This window comes from Chiloscyllium punctatum, chromosome 17 (assembly GCF_047496795.1).
Source record: "Chiloscyllium punctatum isolate Juve2018m chromosome 17, sChiPun1.3, whole genome shotgun sequence".
Lineage (NCBI taxonomy): Eukaryota > Metazoa > Chordata > Chondrichthyes > Orectolobiformes > Hemiscylliidae > Chiloscyllium > Chiloscyllium punctatum.
This window is the reverse complement of record NC_092755.1, coordinates 93,221,100-93,245,511: the sequence shown is the minus strand read 5'-3', so window position 1 is coordinate 93,245,511 and position 24,412 is coordinate 93,221,100. Positions and strand designations below refer to the sequence as shown.

At 39.9% G+C, this 24,412-nt stretch overlaps 1 protein-coding gene across 4 annotated transcripts in view; it reads right to left on the bottom strand.

The window, feature by feature from the left end:
• The window catches only part of LOC140488133 (rabphilin-3A-like), a 239,796-nt gene that overhangs the window by 104,871 nt on the left and 110,513 nt on the right, over positions 1-24,412 (bottom strand). For all 4 annotated transcript variants that reach the window (XM_072587941.1, XM_072587944.1, XM_072587942.1 and 1 more), the window contains exon 2: positions 20,639-20,744. In XM_072587941.1, coding sequence (XP_072444042.1) covers positions 20,639-20,715 — 77 coding nt within the window. In that variant the 5' untranslated portion in view covers positions 20,716-20,744. The remainder of the gene's footprint in view (positions 1-20,638; positions 20,745-24,412) is intronic.

Sequence of the window (24,412 nt, the reverse complement as noted above, 5' to 3'; positions counted from 1 at the left end):
GACAGTTTCTAGGTTTGAACATACAACCTAGGCTCATACTCTAATGGAATGATGTAGGGTTAGAGGCCAATAGTTTAGTGAGCCTATGCCAACTCTTTGGTAGCGTCAACCATTCAGGCCCAGAGGCTTTATTTTGTCATATCTCTCCCTGTAAGTGGAGTCATTATTTAGATGAAAAGTTAAGCTGAGCTATTTTTTTCAGTCTGTTCCTATTTGAGAAGTTTGATTGATTTTTATGCAAATTTATTCTGGCTCTTCAATGACTGTTTTGCTGTCAGCACATTACTTGCGCAGCATTGTTGATGAATCCTTTCATCCTTTCCTCCAAACTTTGATTAATGTCTCAGCCTGGCTTGCTGCCAACTTTGCTTCAGTTGCCACCAGTGTCAGACTCGTTAAAACTCATTTGCAGTCATTAAGATTCATTATTTGCATAATTGCATTTTACGTCTTATTGTTCATAGCATAGCGACATGCAGCAGTGGAGAAAACTATCTCCCAAGAGAGCCAGGATATGATGCGTTTGACAATTGTGTTTCTTTTCATTATCTGCACAGCCATTTCTCCCGCTTGTTTCTTTATTGGGATAGGTGGAGAGCATCCTCCAACACCTCAACAGCTGACTACTCCTCATATTCTGTGTAAAGCTCTTCAACCGTGTGAGAGAACCAAACCCTATCTCACAAAGTTTCACACAGGAACCCTCTCTAGTCATGGGTTCACTCCTTTGGGATTAGAGTCAGAGTTCTGGCATTACCCCTTCCTTTATCAGAAGCTAAAGCCAATGTTTGAGCGTTGACCGCTGGAGCAACTTAGGTCAGCTATTCAATCACACAGAAAATATTGAACCAAGTCTCAGTCTTATTTTGAATCAAAACAGACAACATTTAACAGTGTCAATATACAGTGAGGAGTGATGATGCTGTGGGATATAGGTAAATTAATGTTAATTCTGCAATTCCATTTTACAAAGTAAAATGAACTCACACCAGTGTGTAATTGTTTTAGCCAAGAGCTGAGTCAACAAGAATGGAAACGATGTGGAGGAAATATATAATTGTTTTTGTATTAGCTAAAACTGTATGTCAGAAGGTAGACATTATGGGCAAGTAGATAAGATGTTGTGAGGGGATGAAGTTAAGCTAGATACGCCTGTACAAACAGTAGGTATAAACATGTGCTTCCCACTTTTACAAAAACACAGGAACAAACCCCAATTAAAAGGGTCATAGGGATCAGAACTGCCTCGGGAAAGGCACAGATGAAGGGGGTAGATAATGATGAAGAAAGAATATGCCTAACAATGACCTACAGCAGGATGAGGTCAAACAGCCTTGTGAGGCCAGGAACAAGCATTTTGTCACAGACAAGGCCGTATAAGGCAAGAGATAAACAGGGGTAATGGGGGCCGGTCTTAGGGAAGTGGACGATGTAAACAGGGGAGGGAGCAATGTAAAACAATAGACATCAAATCATATAAATGTTGTGTATGAATTGAATTTGGTGTGTGTATGTCCTCTACCTTATAGGCACTGGACATCACACCCACTTGCAAGTGTAAAATAAATGGCACTACTGATTCAGATCTTGTCTCGGACTGAAATTGTTGAAGTGAGTGGGCTTTGTTTCTCACAATGCTATCCTGCCTCTCCTACTGATAAAGACCCAAGGGATCTGTTTTGGCGTGTGACCACCTCTGTCACTAAACAGGACACGGTTCCTTAATTGTAGATCTTTAAATGAGCTGCATGAACAGTGGTATACAAGGAGACTTTGTGTTGGCTGACCAGAGTTTGGGATCCAAGCATTTGTGGGCCTGCAACTCAGACTAAATAATACATGGCACCTCATTATCAATCGCAATGTATTTCATGTGAGTGACACAGAACAGAAGAACCAGAGAGAGAGAAGGAGTGAGACAATGTGAAGCTTATCCCTGCCATCTAGCTAAGTAGTCAGAGGGTAGGCGTGAAGTCCATCCACAACCTTGTCGACCACCACACAGCAGTTTAACACAGGAAATAGCATTAATTTCTTTAGTTTCTTTCTACACCTTTCTTGGGAGGATGCCTATCCTTTAGAGTTAAAAATCTCACAACACCAGCTTATAAACCTGATGAAGGAGCAGCGCTCCGAAAGCTTGTACTTTCAAATAAACCTGTTGGACTATAACCTTGTGTTGTGTGATTTTTAACTTTGTTCACCCAATCCAACACTGGCTAAACAGATTGATTCTGCAGTCTTACAGCGCCACCAGGAGCCACAGCTGCGACTGCAGACAGTCCGCAAAACTGAGGAACCCAGTCTGACTGGTAGATTAAGGGTCGGGGGTCAAGACAAGAGGGTGTGATGAGTGCAGATGAGGGGATAAATGGGAAGGGTCAGGTCCAAGAGACTGGGGTGGTGTGTGTTTGTGTGTGTGTGTGTGTGGGGGGGGGGGGAAAGGGGAATGAAGTGTTGTGGGGTGGATTCACCTTTGCAGGCCATGCCTCAGGTGAATCCAGGAACCCCTAAGGAGAGCATTCATCTTCATTGCCCAATATCAGTCTGTGTGATTAAAACTGCCAGGTTTATGACATGGATTAGAGCTCCCCTCCGACCATCCCTCTACCAGTGTACACTGTACCAATGGAGGGAGGATGAGGCCATTTAATTGGTCATTTAAGGTAGGCCATGTGACAATTCCCTTGCACACTGTAAAATACTGACAGGTCATGGTGATGCATGGAGAGAGGACACCAGGAAGGTCACTTGTTGGATTAAATATGCCCATTCAGCAGGAAAGCATAAACTCCAATTAATGAAAGAGCCTTATGCAGTGGAAAAGAGAGAAAATGAGGAAGAGACAGAGGGACAGAGAATGAGAGAAAGAAAGAGAGAGAGAGAGCGTTGAAAGGGCAAAGCACAGAGAATAGATGAGTACTGGAGAAAGGTAAGAATGGAAAGTAATTCAGAATTTTCAGGAACTGTCCGATCAGGAATGTTCCCCTACGGAAACATTCCATTCACCTGCCAAAGAAATGAAATGCTGACATCATCACATGCAGCACCAAGGTGTCGAGATTTGTGTTTCTCTTGTCTGATTCCAGGTCTGTGAAGGGGGCCAATTAGTATTCTACTCCTGTAGCTCTGGCTCTGTGATGCTAGTTCTCTCACATTAAAAAATAAACAGACCTCTCTGTCTGTGGAGAATTTATTGCAATTTCTCTATTATTAAAATCTATTACAATCTTACTGTGAGGAGGAGAGAACTACTATGTGCCCCCCAACGAAGGGTCATAAATTATTACATTTCCAAATTGCAGAAAGGAAGAATTTACAAGATAACTGCAATGCTGCATAAATCATGACATTATCTCCAGCAAGACAGTGATGAGGAATGAAGTGACTGAGCTCTGATATAACTAGTAAGGATATGCTTTACACACAACGATGCTCTTTTCATCACTTCCCCCAATTACACTCCAAATGTAATTTCTTCCCTACCTGAACACGCTGCTAAAGCATAACTCCAGTATCATTGATACCAAGAGCCACCTACTCACCCTTATATTTCAACCATTGCTATTCATCATGTAACTCACTACCTGAATTTGGTGGGGAATGCATGGTATCCAAACCATATTGAGTTTGCCCTCACACACTCATTCAATAAGAGGTCAGCAGACATCTGTTAGAAACCTGGATGATTCTTTCTGAAACAGCACAGGTTAATAGAGAAATACATTTGTATATAGTGTAATAGCTGGCTTGCAATCATTGTGGGACCTCTACCTCTGCTGTCAATGCTTCCACTTTACCACATAGCAGCCATTAACACACGACATGATGTCAGCTGACATTGTGTAGATTTTCAGAGAACCAGCTACCACAAAAATAAGAACAAGGAAGAATTAAAACAACCATCTGCAACTTTGAAGCACTAGGTGAGTCAGAATGGCTTTGAATTACCCACTCCCTGTTGCTGATTCTATGTGATGGCAATGATACATCTAACTTGTTTCAGTCTCAGTGGCAAAACTAGGAAAAATTACAGAGTGAAATAAAAAGACTGAGTAAATAAGAGTTGCAATAGCTGTTATCAGTGCTGGAAATATCGTACTACAAACTGCATTGTATCCTAATCTCACTGAGGAGCAAAGAGCACAGGAGAGATTTTGAAGGCTTTGAAGACATGTTAAACCCATATTAATACTATTTTTGAATCATGCACTCAACATCAAAGCTCAGAGAGAGACTATAGGTCAATTGGCCATCCTAAATTGCCCCTAATGTTTAGGGATGTATAGGTTCGGTGCATTAGTCAGGGGTAAATGTAGAGTAATAAGGTAGGGGGATGGGTCTGGGTGGGTTACTCTTCAGAGGATCAGTGTGGACTTGTTGGGCCAGATGGCCTGTTTCCACACTGTAGGGACTCTATGATTCTATGTGATGGCAATGATACATCTAACTGAATCCCGTGAGTTTGGACAACTGGAAGATGATTTCATTAAAAACTCAACATCATAGATCAGTTTAGCATTATCAGGACTAATGGTGATAAGTGGTTTGTGACTTTTGGAATGATGTTTCAGAAGGACAGCATCAAGTGAATGTGAAGTGTCAGATAGACACTAATACTTTATGCTATATCATAAGCAAGGATCTGTGCAAAGTCACTCAAGGTGGTATCCCAGAAGTTAAGCCATTGAATGTACGATCTAGGCTATATAATGAAATGATGCTCACCCAAGAGGACAAATTAACTTGAGAACTCAACCAGCCCATACTTGTAAACCCTGCTTGCAAAACATCAGATGCAATTCTGCAGTTGGACATTTGCTAAAGAATGCTAAGTATCAAAGAAATACACTGACAGTCAGTAGGAGATTGTAAATCAAACCTGTAACGTGGCTCAATTGAATGTACTTGAAGCTTTATAAATAAATAGACATGGCCCAGATAAAGAACGTGGACAGTCTTCTTTGCTATAACACGTTTCTTCAATGTGAATTGGCTTTAACGCGATTGAAGAATTTAGATTGTTTTTTGTAGAATGTGAACCTTCCATACTTGTATAGGCTATAACAGATTCTGGCCCCACTAGTTTACATGGTGCGACTATTGTGCAATTTTCCTATCATGCAAGATTATACAAAGAACGGAACTTTTGCGTTATATCAGAACTGTACATATACCTGCTTCGACGCACAAAAAGGATGTCAACCACTTGCTGATTCAGTCACTTGCTGAGTCATTACTCAGGAAACTGTTTACAATCAGAGTTAATCGTCCTGGTTTAAGATCAAAGCAAAGCCTGGCAGTTAACTATCAGTCATCATTAACTGATGCATTATCCATGTCTTCGCCTCTATCAATCTGATTCCACTTGTCAACTAACCTACACTGACAATATGTTGTATCTGGGGGACAATGAGTGAGAGACAACCAATCAGCAATCTTCTCTCAAAGAGTTTAAATGTTGGTTTTCCCCTTAGTATCATATTTTGCAGATTGTCCTGATGAGTGCAAGGTGGAAATTTTGACCAAATGTGCCTTTTCCCAGCAAGATATAAATTATTCTCTTTGATGCCTTTCTGGCTGTAAATACATTCCTGGGCAGATGACGGGAGAAGTGCACAAAAGGGACAAAAATCAGAGGCAAAATTTAGGAGGACTGCTCCAACAAAGACCAATATCAGCCAGGTCGCCAACAAAATACTACAAGTGCTATTTCTTTGTCAAGACTCAGGTATGATAAAACTGAGGAATACAGTTAGATACATTCTCATTTAAATAAAGTAATCTATTTGTATAGGGTAGCTTGTCATATTCTTTATACTATTAAGTGAATATAAGTTGTTCTGATTGCACTAAATGTGATGTAGTGATTTTGGTGCCATGGGGTGTATTACCCTGGGCTGGAGGTTAGTGCATAGGCGACCTGGCACCATTCCACCTCCAGAAATGAGATGATCTGTGGAAAGCCTTCCTGCCCTGATGTCAATTGAGGCTCTACCACCCACTCATCAACCCGTCAGCAGACTCGCCAGGCAGGGGGCACAACAAGGAGAAAGTGAGGATTGCAGATGCTGGAGCTCAGAGTTGAGAGTGTAGTCTTGGAAAAGCACAGCAGGTCAGGCAGCATCCAAAGTGCAGGAGAATCTGTGTTTTGGGCTTATTCTCCTGCTCCTCGGATGCTGCCTGACCTGCTGTGCTTTTCCAAGACTACACTCTTGACAGGGGGTTCAACAAATAAAACCCTGGCACATTGCCTCCAGACTCTCAGGGGATCCCTTGCCAAAGCTGCCAACCAGCCAACCCCCTTCATCCACTCGCCTCAGGATCTCCCTCTCACCTCAGCCTGGATCCCACTTCGAGCTGAAGCCTGATACCCCAGTGATGCTGCAGAGTACATTGTGATTGGCTAGCATGCCCTCTGGGTCCATGATCCAAAGGCAAGATGCCATCCATTGATCTGTCTTGATGCACCTTCGCAAAAAGACGAGACATGGTAATCTTCCGGGATCCACAGATGGCAGCTAAAGAGCCCAGTGGCCTCTATTAAATCCAGCCCAAATGAGCTGATCATTACTGCTTTACAGTGAAATGAAAGTACTCATTGATTCATAATCAGGCTTTGCATTATTCTGTTTCTTCAGTCAATCTTTGGAACAATTGCAGTGAAAGACATGAAGATCTGCTTCAGGTCACAAGGGGGGACTAGTGTTACATCTGCAGCTTATACCGGAGTACAGGGAGATACAGGGCAGTGCAAATTACCTCAGTAAGATTGCTCAGATCATACACAGCAGTAACTGAAGCTATTGGTCTGCAAACTTGAATGCCTTCCTCTTCTTGCTTTTGACTCTTTTCCATTCTTCTTAGTCTCGGTATCTCTTGCTTTCCATAATTCACAAAGCTTTTGTGGGTAAAGGGCTTGCCATCTTTGCAGGGTACACTTTGCCCGTCAACGGCATCACGAGTGGAGATAGTACCTTCCCTTCTTTTCTACCTGTCTTTGCTTCAAAGCCTAACTGTCCCCTGGCAACCAGTTTCCATTGGCAGTTCTACAGATGGGCTGTGCACTTCAAGATAATTAAAATGACAAATAGTTCAAATTTCAAAAACATGGTGAATTGCAACATTGTCATTTTCTTATGATCGTCAGAACTGTGGGAATTTACTCGTCTGGCAGTCACTGAATGTTTACTAGACAATGCTCCAGTTGAATTCTGTGATAATTAAATACTTCCTAAAGCTTTATAAATGTAGATAATTGTCAATAAAATTCAAAAGAAGCTATCAGTCACAGTACTCAACAAATTACATAGAAGGTCATTTTTGCACTGTATAACTTGAATCTTATTTCAAGCTGTTAGCTGAAGAGTAAATGTATAATTATGCTCACAACATGTATTGAATTCCGATAGGATCAGGATTCTGTCCTATGTATTGTGACTGACTTACAGAAGCCATTATCAGGATTTAAACCAAGCAGAGCCCCCAATGGAATAAACCCGGTTTTATCAACTTCAATTGTACAAACCCCTAAATAATTAAAACCCTTTCTGTCTACACCTGATGTGAAACTCCTGATTCATGTTATAATCCAAAATCCTGATCCAGGAATAAAATATTTCCAGATTACGGTTACATTAGATTCCCTACAGGCCCACCAAATCCTCTGAAGAGTAATCCATTCAGACCCATTCCCCTACTCCCTACTAATGCACCTATCACTACGGGCAATTTACCATGGCCAAATCATCTGATCTGCACATCTTTGGCCTGTGGGAGGAAACCGGAGCACCCAGAGGAAACCCACGCAGACACTGGGAGAATGTGCAAACGCCATTCAGACAGTCGCCTGAGGCTGGAGTCAAACCTGGGTCCCTGGCACTGCGAGGCAGCAGTGCTAACCACTGAGCCAGCGTGCCACCCTATTATCTAGAAATTAATACTCAATATAGTAACTATAACCAACTGGCTGCCTGTTAGTGATACAGTTTCACATAAATTATGTGTGGGTAAAATATAGGTTTTAGTTCTGCATTTGCTGTTGACTTTGTTTTGGTTAAGTCATTGAATTAATTACTTAATGAACTGTGCTAGACATATTGGTAAATATTAAGGTAAAACAATGACTGCAGATGCTGAAAACCAAATACTGGATTAGTGGTGCTGGAAGAGTACAGCAGTTCAGGCAGCATCCAACGATGAAGGGCTTTTGCCCGAAATGTCGATTTCGCTGCTCGTTGGATGCTGCCTGAACTGCTGTGCTCTTCCAGCACCACTAATACAGTATATTGGTAAATATTGGCTCATAATTACTGGTTTATATTTTCAAACTGGTCTGAGCATATAATTCCTTGGCAAAGTAGGTTGCACAGGGTGCAGCTTTCTCCAGGCACTTTTTTTGGTAGAGTTCCATATCGTGTGTGAGGTTGGTGGACTGGATGATTTCCATTGATGTTTCTCAAAATTTAGTAGTTCATCCAACTCTGTTCAAGGCCAGACTTAACTTGACCTATCATTGCCATGTCTTTAAATTTTATTTATAAGCTACTTTCCACTCCCAACGCTAACATATTCCTCATTTATTTCACTGATAACTATGATACTGAGCTGACTTCAGGCAACTGGTGTTATGGTCCAGACCAAACTCCCTCAAAATATATTAAGGAGTTAGTGTAGACCCTAACTTTTATCTTATTTAAAGGCAAGTGTAAGGTACTGCATTTCAGATTTGATTCAATTGGTCAAATTACTCAACTTTAAGCAAAATGTTCTTTATTCTTACACCATAGTTAAAATACAAACAAATAAAAATTGGCACAACTTTATAACTCTATCCAAATACCAAACAAAACAATATTTTTTTAACTACTACTCAGCAACTGTTCCAATCTGGCAGCATCCCATAAACATACCCTTGGCAAAGGCAAACACACTAAAACAGATTTCCCTCACTTGCTATCTCCAATCGAGGAGAACGAACACCGACAGAATGAATTGAGCAGCAGAGCTTTTTCAGCAGCACAGAGAGGGCTCGAGCCAGTAGCTTCAACTCCAAAACCCTAACTTCAACAATCAAAAGCAAAACTAAAACCCTGGGGTTGTGTGATCCTGACTCCACCTACTCATGCTTCTCTTGTCGCATTTTTAAACACTCAAAGTGATTTACTCTGCTTTTCATGGAGCAGACACCTCTGCACCAGGTTTACAACGTGTCCCTTTAAGAGAAGCAGGACAGACCAATCCCTCTTAAAGACACACATCATCACACTGGGGCTAAACAGCACATTTCCATTTGAATCCCTCTGAAATTTGGTAGCTTCTTTTGCCAGACGTAGACACTTAAGATTTCAGTCTTTTTCTGCAAAGATCTACAACTTGTTCAAAACCTCACTGACCTAAACAGCAGTAGCTACATGTTGACAACTGCTCTTTAGAAAGTTTAGGTATTAATTTCCATAAAGTGTGGAGCCTCTCAAAATATCAGGATCCCTGTTCATGAAAAGGGAGTAGGATAAACCAAGTAATTAACAGTTAGTCACCCTAATGATGGTGTTGGTGGCAATATTTGGAGAAGCTAATCCAGAAAAGAATTTAATTAGTACTTGCATAATTATGTACTAATAAATGAAAGTCAGCACAGAATTGCTAAAAAGCAAGTTGTTTTGAATAGCTGAATTGAGTTTTTAATGGATTAACAGAAAGGGTTCAAAAGAGTTGTGCGGTTGTAGAAATGTATATTGCTTTTGCATTCTTAATGCCCTGTTTTTGCACATCTGGGAATTGTAACAGTTTTGAGTTTGCAGTATACTGATGTGGCAGCTCCCTTCCTGTAGAACTCAGGTTTCCGTACTACTTCCTAAAAAAGTTGTATCCTCCATATAGATCTCCATCATTCCATCAGCTCGCTTTTTGCCATAAATCCGGCAAGCCACAGTGGACAAAAAGTTAGAAGGACATTCAAATTAATTACAGTGCCTTGTAGTTGATTTATTTTTTGGCAAATTAAGGGGTTATGGATGGCTTTTAATTAGGACCCAGGGATGGAAGACATCAATAGACAATGATTTCTTTGGGGAGTTTCTTTCATGTATTTATTATTGATTTTTCCTCATTGAATGGTTTCAGTGATGGATCCCACAGGCATTCTTTCCACCTGATCCCTGTCATGTCGTCTCCCACGCAGACGATCAGCTGTGAATATAAACACTGCTATTTCCACAGCGATTGCATCGCAAAGCTCTACGATATTCCTAAATGTTATGAATCTACAATGACATAATGTGAACTGCAGCAAGATCTTTGTGTTCGTAGTCATGACTTCTGCAACATTTTTGCACCAGTGAGACTTTTATTTTAATATAAAAACAAGATAAACTTCTTCATCCATTTCACGTACTCTCTACAAAGCATACCATCCTAGCCACTTGTTTCCAATTTTCCATCAATACCACTCTGTAGCTGATTTCTGTAGAAAGGCAATTCTGTAGTTGATATTTCAGTACATACTACTGCCTTTGTTACTATTTCAGCCCACTGCCTATTCTTCATTCAGTGGGCTCGACAGTTTTGATTGCCTCTGCTCTGCACTTGTTAAGTACAAAAATACCTCAATATTCTATTGCTTTTTCTATTTCTATTTTCTATTTCTATAAAATAGCTTTAACTTGGTTCTTTGAAGACAAAAAGAATTGAAAATGCATTTATATCATTTTTGGCCCACAAATGTTTCCAATTATTGATGATGAATGAGTTTTAGAGGGTTTAGATGACATCAACAGTAAATGTTGGGTGGATTCCAGACGCATTGGAACAGGCGATTAAATTACATTCACCCTCTCCATGAAATGTAGTTTTGATATAGTCTTACTAATGTGAAAACAGTGTGAGGCACTAATCCAGCCAAAATCACAGTGGTTACCAGCAGCTATTGGGCACTGTGATAATATCAAAATGAAATAACCCTACCATTGGTGGGAAAATACATCACTAGAATTATTTTGCAGAAACATAATTCTACATTTTCTTTTTTTCTCAAAAAGATTACATGCCATGTTTTCATAGATCTTACTAGCCCACCAACTGAAAGGGCAAATTGCCGTATTGTTTTACAGTGGGCGAACTGGGAACATGCCAATGACCAATCCATGAATGCTTCTCAAGTACTAAACTAACACCAAATGAGTTTAAATGAAAAAAAAAATCATTAAACCTGCTCTGGAAAGGGCAACTGTCTTGAATAATGGCTCCACACCAACCTAATAAAGTGTACTTCACTGATGCATTGATCGCATTATAATTGTTTCTTATTTTAGAACAATAAGCCTTTGTATTTAATTAAGCCGTTGAATTTTATACAGATTCTCAAATATTCACTTGAGCATGCCATTAATTTGAAAAGAAAGTTACTTTAATGCTAGTAGCTGTACTAGGCAGTTACACAAGGTAGAACTCCAGTTGCTTCCTAGATGTTAATGGGAATGTAAATGATTTCTGTACAGCACTCCCAGGTACCCTGAGGGACATGCAGCACAGAGTTAAGAGTGGTTGTGACTTTCAGTGCCACTGGAAGCCCACTGGATGACTGACTCTAAGTCTTTGTGGTCCAAGTAGTTACATTCTGAATCTTAAGCTGAACCTCTGGACACTGCTTCTGAATCAGAGCTTTTATGTACTACATCTGATTCCTGGGGTGGTTCTGTGTATCAATTATCTCCTGAGGTCTCTGCATTCTTGGACACTCTTTCATAACTGCTTCCATGCAATGGTCACTGCATTGCTACTTGAGCAATATAAACGCCTGTGCACTATATTTTTCTGACTATCCTACAGTACTACACAGAGTGAATTCTCCAATTTGTTTACGAATGCCTCATCTGAGCTGGATTGCAAGAGTCACTTTTAGTTTACATCATTTCCTGCTCTGACTGTCCTAAAGGAGTTTTTGTAAAACATCTCCCATGTGCTGAGGGATGTCACAAAGTGTTTTACAGCAACTAATTATTCATGAAGTGTGGTCATTGCTGTTTTGTAGACAAACATGAACTAGTCCCAACACAGCAAGCTCCATCAAACAGCAGTGGGATAAATGGAACAGATAATTTGTGGTGGTGTTGGTATTATTGACCAGGACACTAGAAGAACTTATTCTATTTCTGTTTAAATGGTGAAAAGGGTTATCTTACTTCAGCCCTCAACTCCCAATGTGTTTGACATTGTATTTGAAATATAGCATCTCCTATAATGTAGTACTCACTCAACAGTGCACTAAAGTGTTTTCAAGAGAGACTTGAACCATGACTTGGAGAATGATAACTTTGAGTCAAGGTTGATACCTATCTTGGTCTTAACAAGGTAATTATTTTGCAAATTTCAAGAACACATGAACTTAAGTTAAACATATTATCTCTCATACCCTAGATTCTGTTTTACTCTAGTAGTTCCATACGTGCAGCGACTCATATTGCCAAATGAGGTCAGTCAATGTATTCAAAGAGAAATTATATCTTACTCCAAAAAAGAAGCTGCAACTCATCAATATAAGCTGACAGTCAGAGGTGCCAAAGAAAGTTCCTTCTCGGAGAATTTTAAAAAGGTGTGGAACCTGCATTTCCTACACATTGGGAGGACTGGGGCTCTGGTCTCCACATTACAAAAAGGATATAGAGAGATAACAGAACATTCAATAAAGCATTTCAAGGACGACATTAGAACTGACTTACCAAAACAAGACTGAACAGAAACCCAACTGAAGTCTTTCAGATTAAAAAAAAGGTTTGCACGGTGTGGAAGAGACCAAACTAGGTGTCACAAATATAAGATAAGCCTTAATGATAGCCTTATAGCCTTAATATGGAGAATAAATACCCAGCAAGTGGTTAGAAGGTGAAATTCACTAGAAGGTATACTATAGGTGTATTTAAAGGAACACCACATATACTCCTTTGGGGCAAAAATTAAAAGGTTATGTTGATAGGAATAGATGACAGAAGTTGGGAGGCAGCACGTATCAAGAAGCATTACGACCAGCAGAACAGCAAGTTCTGAGGAACAGTAATATGACCCAAAATGTTAACTCTGATTTCTCTCCACAGATGCTGCCAGATCTGCTGAGTTTTTCCAGCAATTTCTGTTTTTGTTTCTGATTTACAGTATCCACAAATCTTTCGGGTTTTGGAAAAGTGAATATGCTGGTTAATCTATCACCGAGCTGCACATTTTATGTAATTGTCCACATAAGACCTGGTGATTTGGAATTTCAGTAAACACCGTCCATCCTCCTCAAATTTATCCTCAATATTCAACTGGGAAAAAAACAATAACTTCTGATTAACCCTAGTCTGGTTCACCAAGATCATAGCCGATCTGTTTCAATATCATTTTTCTGCGCTATTTCCACATTTCTTGATGATTTTAATATGTAAAACCAATCAATCTCAGTCTTTAACATACTCAATGACTGACCCTCCTCAAGACTCAGAAAAATTTGAAGATTCACCACTCACTGAGTGAAGAAATCCCTCCTCATCTCAGACCTCAATAGTCTGGAGCACCCAACCAGAGAAACATCCTTCCTATATCCACACTGGCAACCCCTGTACAAATTTTGTATGTTTGAATGAGATCACTTCTTATTCTTCAAAACTCTTGCGAATGTAGGTCCAAATATTAAATCCTACATTATAGGCCATCTCTCCATCCCAGGAATTAGTTTGGTTTACTGCACTCTCTCTATAGCAAATTTATCTTGCATATATTCCACAAATTTGTCCTCCACAACATTCAGTTTACTCAGTCTCTGTTAGATTCAAATCTTCCATGATTACTGCATGCACCTCTGATTTTCTGACTTATACCACAATTTCCATTATCACTGCTGTTTGGTAGCCTATTAGCAACCACCTCAAGGTTTTTTGCCCCTTGCTTTTTCTTAGTTCTATCCAAACTGATACTACATCTTTAAAATTTCAAACTAAGGTCACCTTTATCTATGGTACTCTTTAGTTAAGAGAGTTACCCCATCACCTTTTCCCTCCTGCCAATCCTGCCTGAATGTTATGTATCCTTGTTATTCAGGACCTTTCCTTGTACACCTGTAATGGCTAACAGACCAAACATATGAATTTCTTATTCTCACAATTCAACTGTTTTATTGTGAATGTTATTAGCATTCAGACATAAAACTTAATTTGCAATTATTTAGTTTTTTTTACTGCTTTTTATAAACTCTGGGAATACATTCTTAACTTTGAAATTATTGCTGCCCCCACCATACTTTGATTATCTATTTATGGCCTTATTGCCTTGATCTACTGCCTTACCATTTCCATTTAATTCACCTAATCATTCCTCATATGATTCATTTCCAACTCAATTTTGTTTAAAGCTCCCTCTACATTCCTAGTTGTACTATTTACTAGACAATGGCTCCAGCAAGGTTTAAGTAACATCTGCTGTCACCATACAGCCCCTATTTTACCCAGTGCTGGTGCCAGGGTCCCATGAATCAGAACCGATTTCTCCCATACCAATCTCTTAGCCACATGTTCATCTCTGTAATCTTCTTTGCCCTTTGCTACTTTGCATGGAGCTAATAATCTGGAGACTATTACCATTGAGGTTCTGCATTTTAATTTAGTGCCTATTTCCACATTGTCTCTATGCAGAAACTCTTTCCTAGTCTTATCTGGTTCATTGTTATTTACATGGACCATCACAACTAGATTCTTCCCTTCCTACTGCAACTTCCTCATGTGCCCTACGCAGGTATCCTGAATGCTGGCCTCACCTGGTAACAGCTTTCTGGACATTCTGTCTCGACTGTGGAAGACAGTGTCTATCACCATGACTATGACCTCCCTCCACTATATTCCTTTAACACCCCTCAGTGGAATAGCTTGCTTCACTATGGTGTCATGGTCAGCAACTCATCTACTCTAGAATCTCACTCCCGTCTGCACAAGCTGCTAGAACGTTGACTATTTCCTTTGCAAGTTGTATATTGGATTGGAAGTGTTATCGTGTTATGATTTCTTGGTGTTAAGCAGCAAAAGTCTTAGGTAAGTCAGAATATGATCAGCAACTAAGACAATGAACATATCCAACAATCTGCCTGCTCTTCCCATGAGCTCTCTGCCATGGACAAGTGCTACGTATTATTGTTTAATCCAGAAAGCTGTGGATATTTGAGAGACAGGTATTTACAAACTTGTAGGAATTTCATTCTTCTTAATCTTTTTTTTTGGTTTTTGTAAAACTGCACAGTAAAGGCACTCACAATGCACATAAACCCCATCTTTATAAATCAGAAACTGTGATTTATTCAGAAAATGAGCTTTCTGAAGCAGTTTCGAGAATCAAATATCCCCGGACCCATGTATTCCCAATGATGAGAACAATTCAACATAATAAACATTAAAAGAAGTAATCACAAATATATTTATTCTGGTTTACATCAGACTTATCACATCTCCTGTGTTTCTACGGAAATAAATATTTCTGAAGAACTGTATATTTTGGGTCTTGAATTCTGTAGCTTTCTTTGTGATTGTAAAAGAGCCCAACTTGGACAAACCATGTCCTTCATTGTAGTGAGACATTGACTAGAACAAATAAAATGAGGGTTCACGTTCTGAAATCAAATATATTCACGAAAGAAGGAGGTAATTCTCTGGCAAGAAACCATCACATAAAGGTTTGCGTTTTGATTTGTGTCATTTTAAGGGACAAGAAGGGGAAGAGGGTGCAGGGGATGTCAATAAATACAAGCTTCTAATGCCAGGAAGATCTCCAGTACGTGGATGGAATTTTCTGAGGAAACTCTCTTTCATGTTACCATTACCCCAGAGCTTCGAACCAAGTTTTAAAAGGAGACCCAGTAGGAAACCCTGTGAATGAAGACTTCTTAAAATCTAAAAAACTGACTTGAAAATAAATGTTATGTTACTCAAGTAAAGCTTTGGAGAGACTTGATTAATTCCATGCAATTGAAAGGGATTCTGATGACTTCCTCCAAACCCTTCAACCTCACCCCCGCCTCCTCCTCTACCTTGCAGTTTGCTACCATTTCCATATGAGGGTGCGAGATCTAGCTGAGGTGTGTTATCCAAGGAGTCAGTCTCAAGGATGAGCTAAACTTGGCAGGCAACTTAAGCCCACAGGCAGGCCCTATCTGCCCTCACCTGAAACCCATGGTAATTTGCCACAGGATAACAATCAAAAACTTCTCTCAACTTTCTCTTTCCCCAAACTCAGAGTGAAGATGTTCATTATAGAATCTGTCCCTGTAGAAGCTGAGCCAATGTAGCTCAGCACAACACAATCGGCTCTGTCCATTCAACATGTTCATTACTTCATGTAACTCCTGAAACCAGCTCTCTTCAGCTTTAATTCATTTTTAACATTTGTCTTGATTTCTTCATGATGGCATTGCACAGTATACAATAACAATGCTCAAAAGCCAAGAAAAGTAACAGAGCAAGAGAGAAGAAAGATTACTTACTGTTCCTTCTCACTACGCAGAGGATTAAGCAAAGAAAGAAAATGAAAAATTAAAATAAAATTCCAATTCACAAGAGAGACAGGTTTCCTACAGAATTTTTAATGTTACCAGGATATCAGGTTGAGTAAAAGCCCAGGATGTTTAAGTCACTGCCTTCATTTGAGAACTGACATTTGAACTTGACAGTCCAACTTTGAACTTATTATAAAGAAGGAACCAAAATTGAACTTGGAAGCTAGCAGTTTGTCCAAAGAAATTCAATCTGTCTTTGCAAAACTAAGAAACATTGCATCAATCCTCAGTGTGTTAACAGACTTATCCACACTATGTTCATAATGTGTATTCTCAGGGAGAGCTGTACTATACCCCAGTGGAATCTAACTCAGATCTACAATGCATTCATATAAGGATTTTGGAAGGCCTACTTAAAATCTCTACAGTGTGGAAACAGGCCATTTCACCCATCAAATCCACACTGACCCTCTGAAGAATACCTCACCTAGACCCACCCATCCCTGCATTTCCCGTGGTTAATCAGCCTAACCTGCACATCTTCGCACTGTGGCAGGATGCCAAAGCACCCGGAGGAAACCAACATGGATACAGGGAGAACGTACAGTCACCAGAGGATGGAATCGAACCCAGGTCTTTGGCGCTGTGAGGCAGCAGTGCTAACCACTGAGCCACCATGCCACCTAGTTGGTTGGCACATGTACAGGGCAGTCCTCCACCTTTGCTCTCATTCCACATCCCAGGAAACAGGGTTGTCTGCATATTGAGGGCATCCTTTTTGGCATTTCAGCATCACCTTTCCCAGCCTCATCCACTTCAGCCTCAATTGTTTCTGTCAATGTCAACACCTTTTTCAAATGTGTGTGCCTCCAATTCTCCTGCCCACTGTCTGTTAAACAATTAAAATGGTTTTTAGTGTTCAAAATAAAGTTGATAGCAGCTTTGATTCAAAGAAAACCCTCCAATTAGTAACTGAATTGCTGCGTTCTTTATTTCAGTCTCACAGACTTTTACTCAACCCCAGAATAGAAAATACAGATCCAGGACTTGTTTTATCTCAATGCAGAGCATCCAAATTAAATGGGATCACGCGACACTGACCACACATGTGATGATATTTGAAACCATGCAGTGTTCTTACAGGGTACGTATGACTGTAAATACAAAACAGCTCTCTGAGCATGCATGGCCACATTAATAATCATGCTAACATTCTGTAAAATGGAACACCAAAAAGGCGATGATCTTGCACAATATTCAAACAAGTAGCTAGATAATGGAAGACTATAACCTTGCTCTGGCACCAGAATTGGACTGATTAGTGAAAGATTACAGTCTAATACATGTATTTCCACTGTATTTAAATAGACAACAAATAAATGCCTTTTTGAATACATTAATTGTTGATCTGCTAATACTGATAGCAGCAATTCCTCGGCTTCTATCTCCAAAAGAGCTGTTTATGACTTAGCACTCACTTTCATTCAAGCAGAGTTGAATCAAGTGCAGCAAAGATGTGAATCAGACTTGAATCTATTTTTCTATGAATTGGAAGCAAAAACATATCTAACGTACAACAGTGGCAATCCTCAGAGATGCTGGAATTTACTTGCTCCTAATGGCTCAGGAATAATTAATTAAATTCAGCTGCTCATCCACTTCCAGAGATTGGAGAATGGCTGATGTGGTGCCATTTTTTAAGAAAGGTGGTAAGGAAAAGCCAGGGAACTATAGACCAGTGACCCTGATATCGGTGGTGGGTAAGTTGTTGGAGGGGATTCTGAGGGACAGGATTTATATGCATTTGGAAAGGCAAGGACTGATTAGGGATAGTCAACATTGCATTGTGCGAGGGGAATCTTGTCTCACTAACTTGATTGAATTTTTTAAAGAGGTGACAATGAAGATTGATGATGGCAGAATAGTAGATGTTGTCTTTGTAGACTTCAGCAAAGTGTTTTGACAAGGCTCCATATGGTAGAGTAGTTAGTAAGATTAGATCACATGGAATCTGGGGGACCTAGCCAATTGGATATAAAATTGGCTTAAAGGCAAGAGAGAGAGGGTGGTGGTGGAGGGTTGTTTTTCAGTCTGGACGCCTGTGACCAGTTGTGTGCCACAAGGATCAGTGTTGGGTCCACTGCTTTCAGTCATTTATATAAATGACTTGGATGTAAATATAGGAGGTATGGTAAGTAAGTTTGCACATGACACCAAAATAGGTGGCGTAGTGGGCAGTAAAGAAGATTACCTCAAAGTACAATGGGACCTTGATCAGATGGCCAATGGGTGAGGAGTGGCAAATGGAGTTTACTTTGGGTAAATGTGAGGTGTTGCATTTTGGAAAAGCAAACCAGGACAGGACTAATACAATTAATGGTAGGGCCCTAGGGAGTGTTGCTAAACAAAGAGACTTAGGGGTGCAGGTACATTAATTCCATGAAAGTGGAATTGTAGGTAGACAGGATGGTGAAGAAGGCATTTAGCATGGTTTCCCTTCATTGGTCACAATATTGACTGTAGGAGTTAGAATGTCATATTGCGGCTGTACAGTACATTGGTGAAGCCACTTTTGGAATATTGCGTACAATTCTGGTCGCCCTTCTATAGGAAGGATTTTGTTAAACTTGAAGGGGTGCAGAAAAGATTTACAAGGATGTTGATGGGTCTGGAAGGCTTGAGCAATAGGGAGAGGCTGAATATTCTGGGGCTGTTTTCCCTGGAGCGTCGGAGGCTGAGGGGTGACCTTATAGAGGTTTATAACATCATGAGGGGCATGGATAGGGTAAATAGCCAAGGTTTTTTTTCCTAGGGTGGGGAGTCCAGAACTAGAGGGCATATGTTTAAGGTGAGGAGAAAAAGATTTAAAAGGATCTGAGGGGTAACTTTTTCATGGAGATGGTGGTGTATGAATGGAATGAGTTGCCAGAGGAAGAGGTAGACGTGGGTACAATTACAGCATTTAAAAATCACCTAGAAGGGTATCTAAATAGGAAGGCTTTCGAGGGACTTGGGCTAAATGCTGGTAAATTGGACTATGTCAACCCTGGCAACATCCTTGTAAATCTTTTCTGAACCCTTTCAAGTTTCACAACATCTTTCTGATAGGAAGGAGACCAGAATTGCACGCAATATTCCAAAAATGGTCTAACCAATGTTTTGTATGGTCGCAGCATTACCTCCCAACCCCTGTAGTCAATACTCTGACCAATAAAGGAAAGCATACCAAACTGTATGACTCTGTGACTCACAGCGCAATAGAGTAAATAAAAGGCACAAGTCAACTTCCTCTTTTCCTGCTTGGCGCCCCAGAGATCTAGTGCATTCTGTAAATGACATCTCAGGGTTTCTACAGTAGACTGAGCCCAGTGTCTTCAGGGGCACCTCTGCCCAGCTTCTGGAGGAGTCTGTGTCTGACTTTGTGAATAGAATAGAGTGCAGGTGACCTGGGATATTTAATATCAGTGAGGCTTGACTAAATTTTCCGCCTACCTCTGGTTCATGCAACAGATTTCAAACTCTCCCGTCTCCAAACTACTCATCATGTGGGTACCGTCCCCGTACGGTCACAACTGTTGAGAAAATATCAGGACGAACAGGGGCTGGCTAAAACTCCGCTGAGAATTCTTAACAACTGTATCTCTGTCTTCAACAGCTCATGGGTGGCATGAGTACATTTGATGTTGATTTAAAAGATATAGTTAACAAATACAACCTGCTTCATTTGACCATTTTCACTGCAACTGCAGAAGGAATTGGAGGTTTTCTTAGTATTCCTTAGTCATTATCTAAAAGTTCAGTGCCAAAGCAAAAATCTGAAACAGTGGAAGAAAAGCAGTGATCGTGCAACCCAATGTAATTGGTGAAAAGGCGGTGACTCTCCATGAGACTGGGGACTGGGGGCTGGGGGGTGCTGTGTGAAGGTGTCTTATGAAGGCTTGCAGCAGAACATCTAGAGTAGGTTGATCATAGACATTTTGGGTTTCAATAAGAATACAATGCGACTGAGAATGACTGAGCATGCGAAAAACAGGCATGAAGGAGATATGGAAGTGAAGCTCTTTTATCATACTGCAAGGCTTCCACATGCTTGAAAAAGCAACTTTAGGAAAGACTATGTTTGCTTACTTTGATCGGAGAGTGAGCTGGCGATCGTTTGGACAGACCCAGCGGTCAGTGTTGTTCCCAAATACAGTGTTCGTCATGGCTGGCAACTGCTAAAAGGCAGCAGGATCTGCATAAAACAAAAACAGCAGAAATATTGGAGTTCAGTTCTGAAGGAAACCAAGTTTGTCAAATTGCATCACTATATAACACCATTAGCCAAAACTTAACACGGTGGATTCTGAGATTAATTCACTTCTAAATGCTTCTTCACAAGACTCCTCATGGATATTTTTAATCAATCTGTTAAAAACACGTTACGACAGACCTCTGGGATGGATGGGATTTGAACCGAGGCTATCTAGCCTAGAAGTAGTGACATGGTCACTGCAACACAACAGCCTCTCAGAACACTCTCCATATGCTTTATTCATAGACAGGCATTGACCAATCAAATTCAATCAATGTGCACAACCAATCAGTAGGCACAACCAATCAAAACTAGCCTCTGTTTTGAGAAGGCCATTGATTTTAAATTGAAAGTTCTCTTTGTTGTTGATTTAAAAGATATAATTAACACATACAATCTGCTTCATTTGACCACTTTGACTGAGCCCAGTGTCTTCAGGGGCACCTCTGCCCAGCGTCTGGAGGAGCCTGTGTCTGATTTTGTGAATAGAATAGAGTTGCAGCAGGTGACCTGGGATATTAAATAATCAATGAGGCTTGACTAAATTTCCTGCCTACCTCTGGCTCATGCAACAGATTTCAAACTCTTCTGTATCCAAAGCACCTTTTCTCCTTTTGAGATGTGACTTTTTTAACTATTCAAGCAAAGAGTTAAGGAATATAGGTTTGTAGGACAAAGAAGGAGAAGATGGAAGAGGGTGAGAAGTGGAAGTTATAGCATTAGGAAAACTAAAGGGAAGAAAAAGAAAGGAGCTTCAGGGTGAAGCTGGTTTGAAACATTTAAGAGAAAATGGAGCCGTCTTTGGGTGCATGGAGTTCAGTTTTGTGAAAGAAAGCCTTGACTCCAAAAGCTCGGAGGAGAAGGAGGTACAGAACTAAGCCTGGCCTCAGTATGTGAATAGACGACCTGAAACAAGATCATTCTTGACAAGAGTACTGTCATCCAGCAGGCTTATTTCACGGACATAACTCGTACATATATTTAATCCTTCATTCCCTTACAATTCTGTTTCATGACACCTAACTGGAAAAGAATTACTTTTACATTCGTTTCACCTTTATGCAGCTGTATTACTCTGTGATGGAGATATCAGAAAAGCTTACTTGATTATTTTATTTTTAAAATCAATTTAATGACAACAGCATTTTCAACTCTCATTTATAAAGTTTTAATTTGATGGAGGACTCAATGCATAACGATTTCAGACAGTGGAGAATACAAAACTGTAATTTCAGCACCAGGTTAATCTGGAAACCAGACAGAAGTGGGTACTGCAGATGCTGGAGATTAGAGTCAAGATTAGAGTGGTGCTGGAAAAGCACAGCAGGTCAGGCAGCATCCGAGGAGCAGGAAAATCGACATTTCGGGCAAAAGCCCTTCACCTTGATGAAAGACCTTTGCCCAAAAAGTCAATTTTCCTGCTCCTCGAATGCTGCCTGGCCTGCTGTGCTTTTCCAGCACCACACTAACCTGGAAACCATTTGACCTTTCTTTACAACGATAGTTGGATGACCAAACTAAGAACACGAGGAAGAAAAGGCCAGTCACTGTTTTGGCCTTGTTCCTTCTGCAGTTCTTAAACAGCCTGCTCAGTCTTAGAATCCAAACAAAACATTTCATTTCCTGCTGGAACTTCTAATTCATCTTATTACCTGCTCCTAAGAATTTAAATGCTATATATAATTTAAATCCATTACAACTTTTTCTCAGTCAATCTCATCAAGGCAGTATGTACCCAGCCTTCTAATATTGGGTTAGTGACAAAGAATGAGCTTTTTACATTATCTGATTTATTCTGCTTATAAATAACAAAAAAAAACCCAGAACATATTGTCGTAAATGTACTTTTAAGTAATGGTCCAATCTGATTTCTAAAAAAGGCATAGGAAACAAAAAGACTTCATCGCCCATTCTGAGTGGGTTTTCTTGGTTCCAATGGACATATTTTTAAAAAGAAAATACCAAAGGCCAATGCCTAATACAGTTCTGCACCAACACAGCACCACACAATGCTCAGATTGGCCTCAATCTCTGTTGCATTCAATTCCTAATCTCAAATAGGAATAGGAGTAAATCTCTCTAATAGGTCTGAAATCTCCAGAGAAATCCATATAGCACACGGTGAGAAGAGGAATAAAAAGAGTTTGTATTTAAATAGCACCCAATCATACACTCAGAATGTCAGCTAAAATAAATTTCCTTTGAAATGTAGTCACTCTTATTACCTGAGTAGGATTGAGGGAAAATCTTGCAGCAAAGCTCCAGAAATAGCCAAAACAACAGATTGTCTGTGTTTGTTCTCCTTGAGTGATATGGGTTTAAGGGAGAAATGTTTAAGGGCATAATAACTCACTCCTCATTTTCAAGGCCACAGTTTTATGTCTCATTAAAAAGATGAAATATCCAACAACAGGAGACATTCTCCTTTTTTTGCATTTAGACACAGTTTAGATTATGGGACTTGATCCCACAACCTCTAGATGCAGAGGCAAGGGTGTGACCAACTGTGCCCACCTGATGTTTGCCCGGCAACACACAATATTTACAGACTTATATTGGTCATGTGGTAAGTTCTGACCAACAGTACCATAACATTCTCTTAACTTAAAATATTGGTGGCTTTTACTATCTTAGTGATGTAAATAAATCCGTTTGACCTATGTTGAATTCAAGGCAAGTGCAATAAAAAACTGTAATACCTAAAGATTGCCAAACTGAAGCATAATGGTCTCAATACAATTGAATACAATAGCTACTGGACTCAAAGATCATTGAAGTGAACAGATATTGGACAAGGGCCTCTGGACTCGCATCATTTCACCAGAAGATTACTGGAAGTTTTGCAAACAACTATATTTATATTTCAGCTTAGAACCTCAAATCATTTTCCTATGAAGAAAAATCTCAAGTTTAACCAGTATTTTTGGCAAATTGTTATGACAGAAAAACGCTAGGAATAAAGAAAAAGTGTCATTTCATGACTAAACGTTCATGTGTGATTGAACAACGATTCTTTATAATATGCAAGCCTGTCATCGATAACTTTGGCTGCACAAAATGAAGAAGTCTTGACATTTTAGCAGTTAAAAGATGAAGAGGGTAATTACTTGGAACACTAATAGCACTGTAAGTCACCGGCCATACATCATATTCCAGGCAGGCAAAGCAATGTACTGCACAGCTTAACATCTGCACTATCAAGCACTTCCATTAAGAATAGGACCTCTCAGCAGTTTGACAATTATTCTTATACTCTATCATTTATTGTGATGTTGAAACAGCAAACTAGTTTGTATAATATTACTTGGGTTTGAAGCTTTACAGCACCAATTTAAGCCAAATTAGAACAGGTTGGGTGATGGGATTAATAAATTTGTATATGGCATTCACCACATCCAGTATCTGTGTGTATGTATATATAATATATATATTTTAACCACCTTGATTCAAACAGTGTGTGGGGATTTTGCCCTCAACAAAAAAAATGTCCACTGAGATTCAAGAGTTTGAAACGGGACTTCAATTAGACCATGATTACTATTCCTGAGGTGTGGTATTGTTCAGGGGAGAAGGCCCATAAGAGGATTGAGGTGTCACAGAGAAACCTT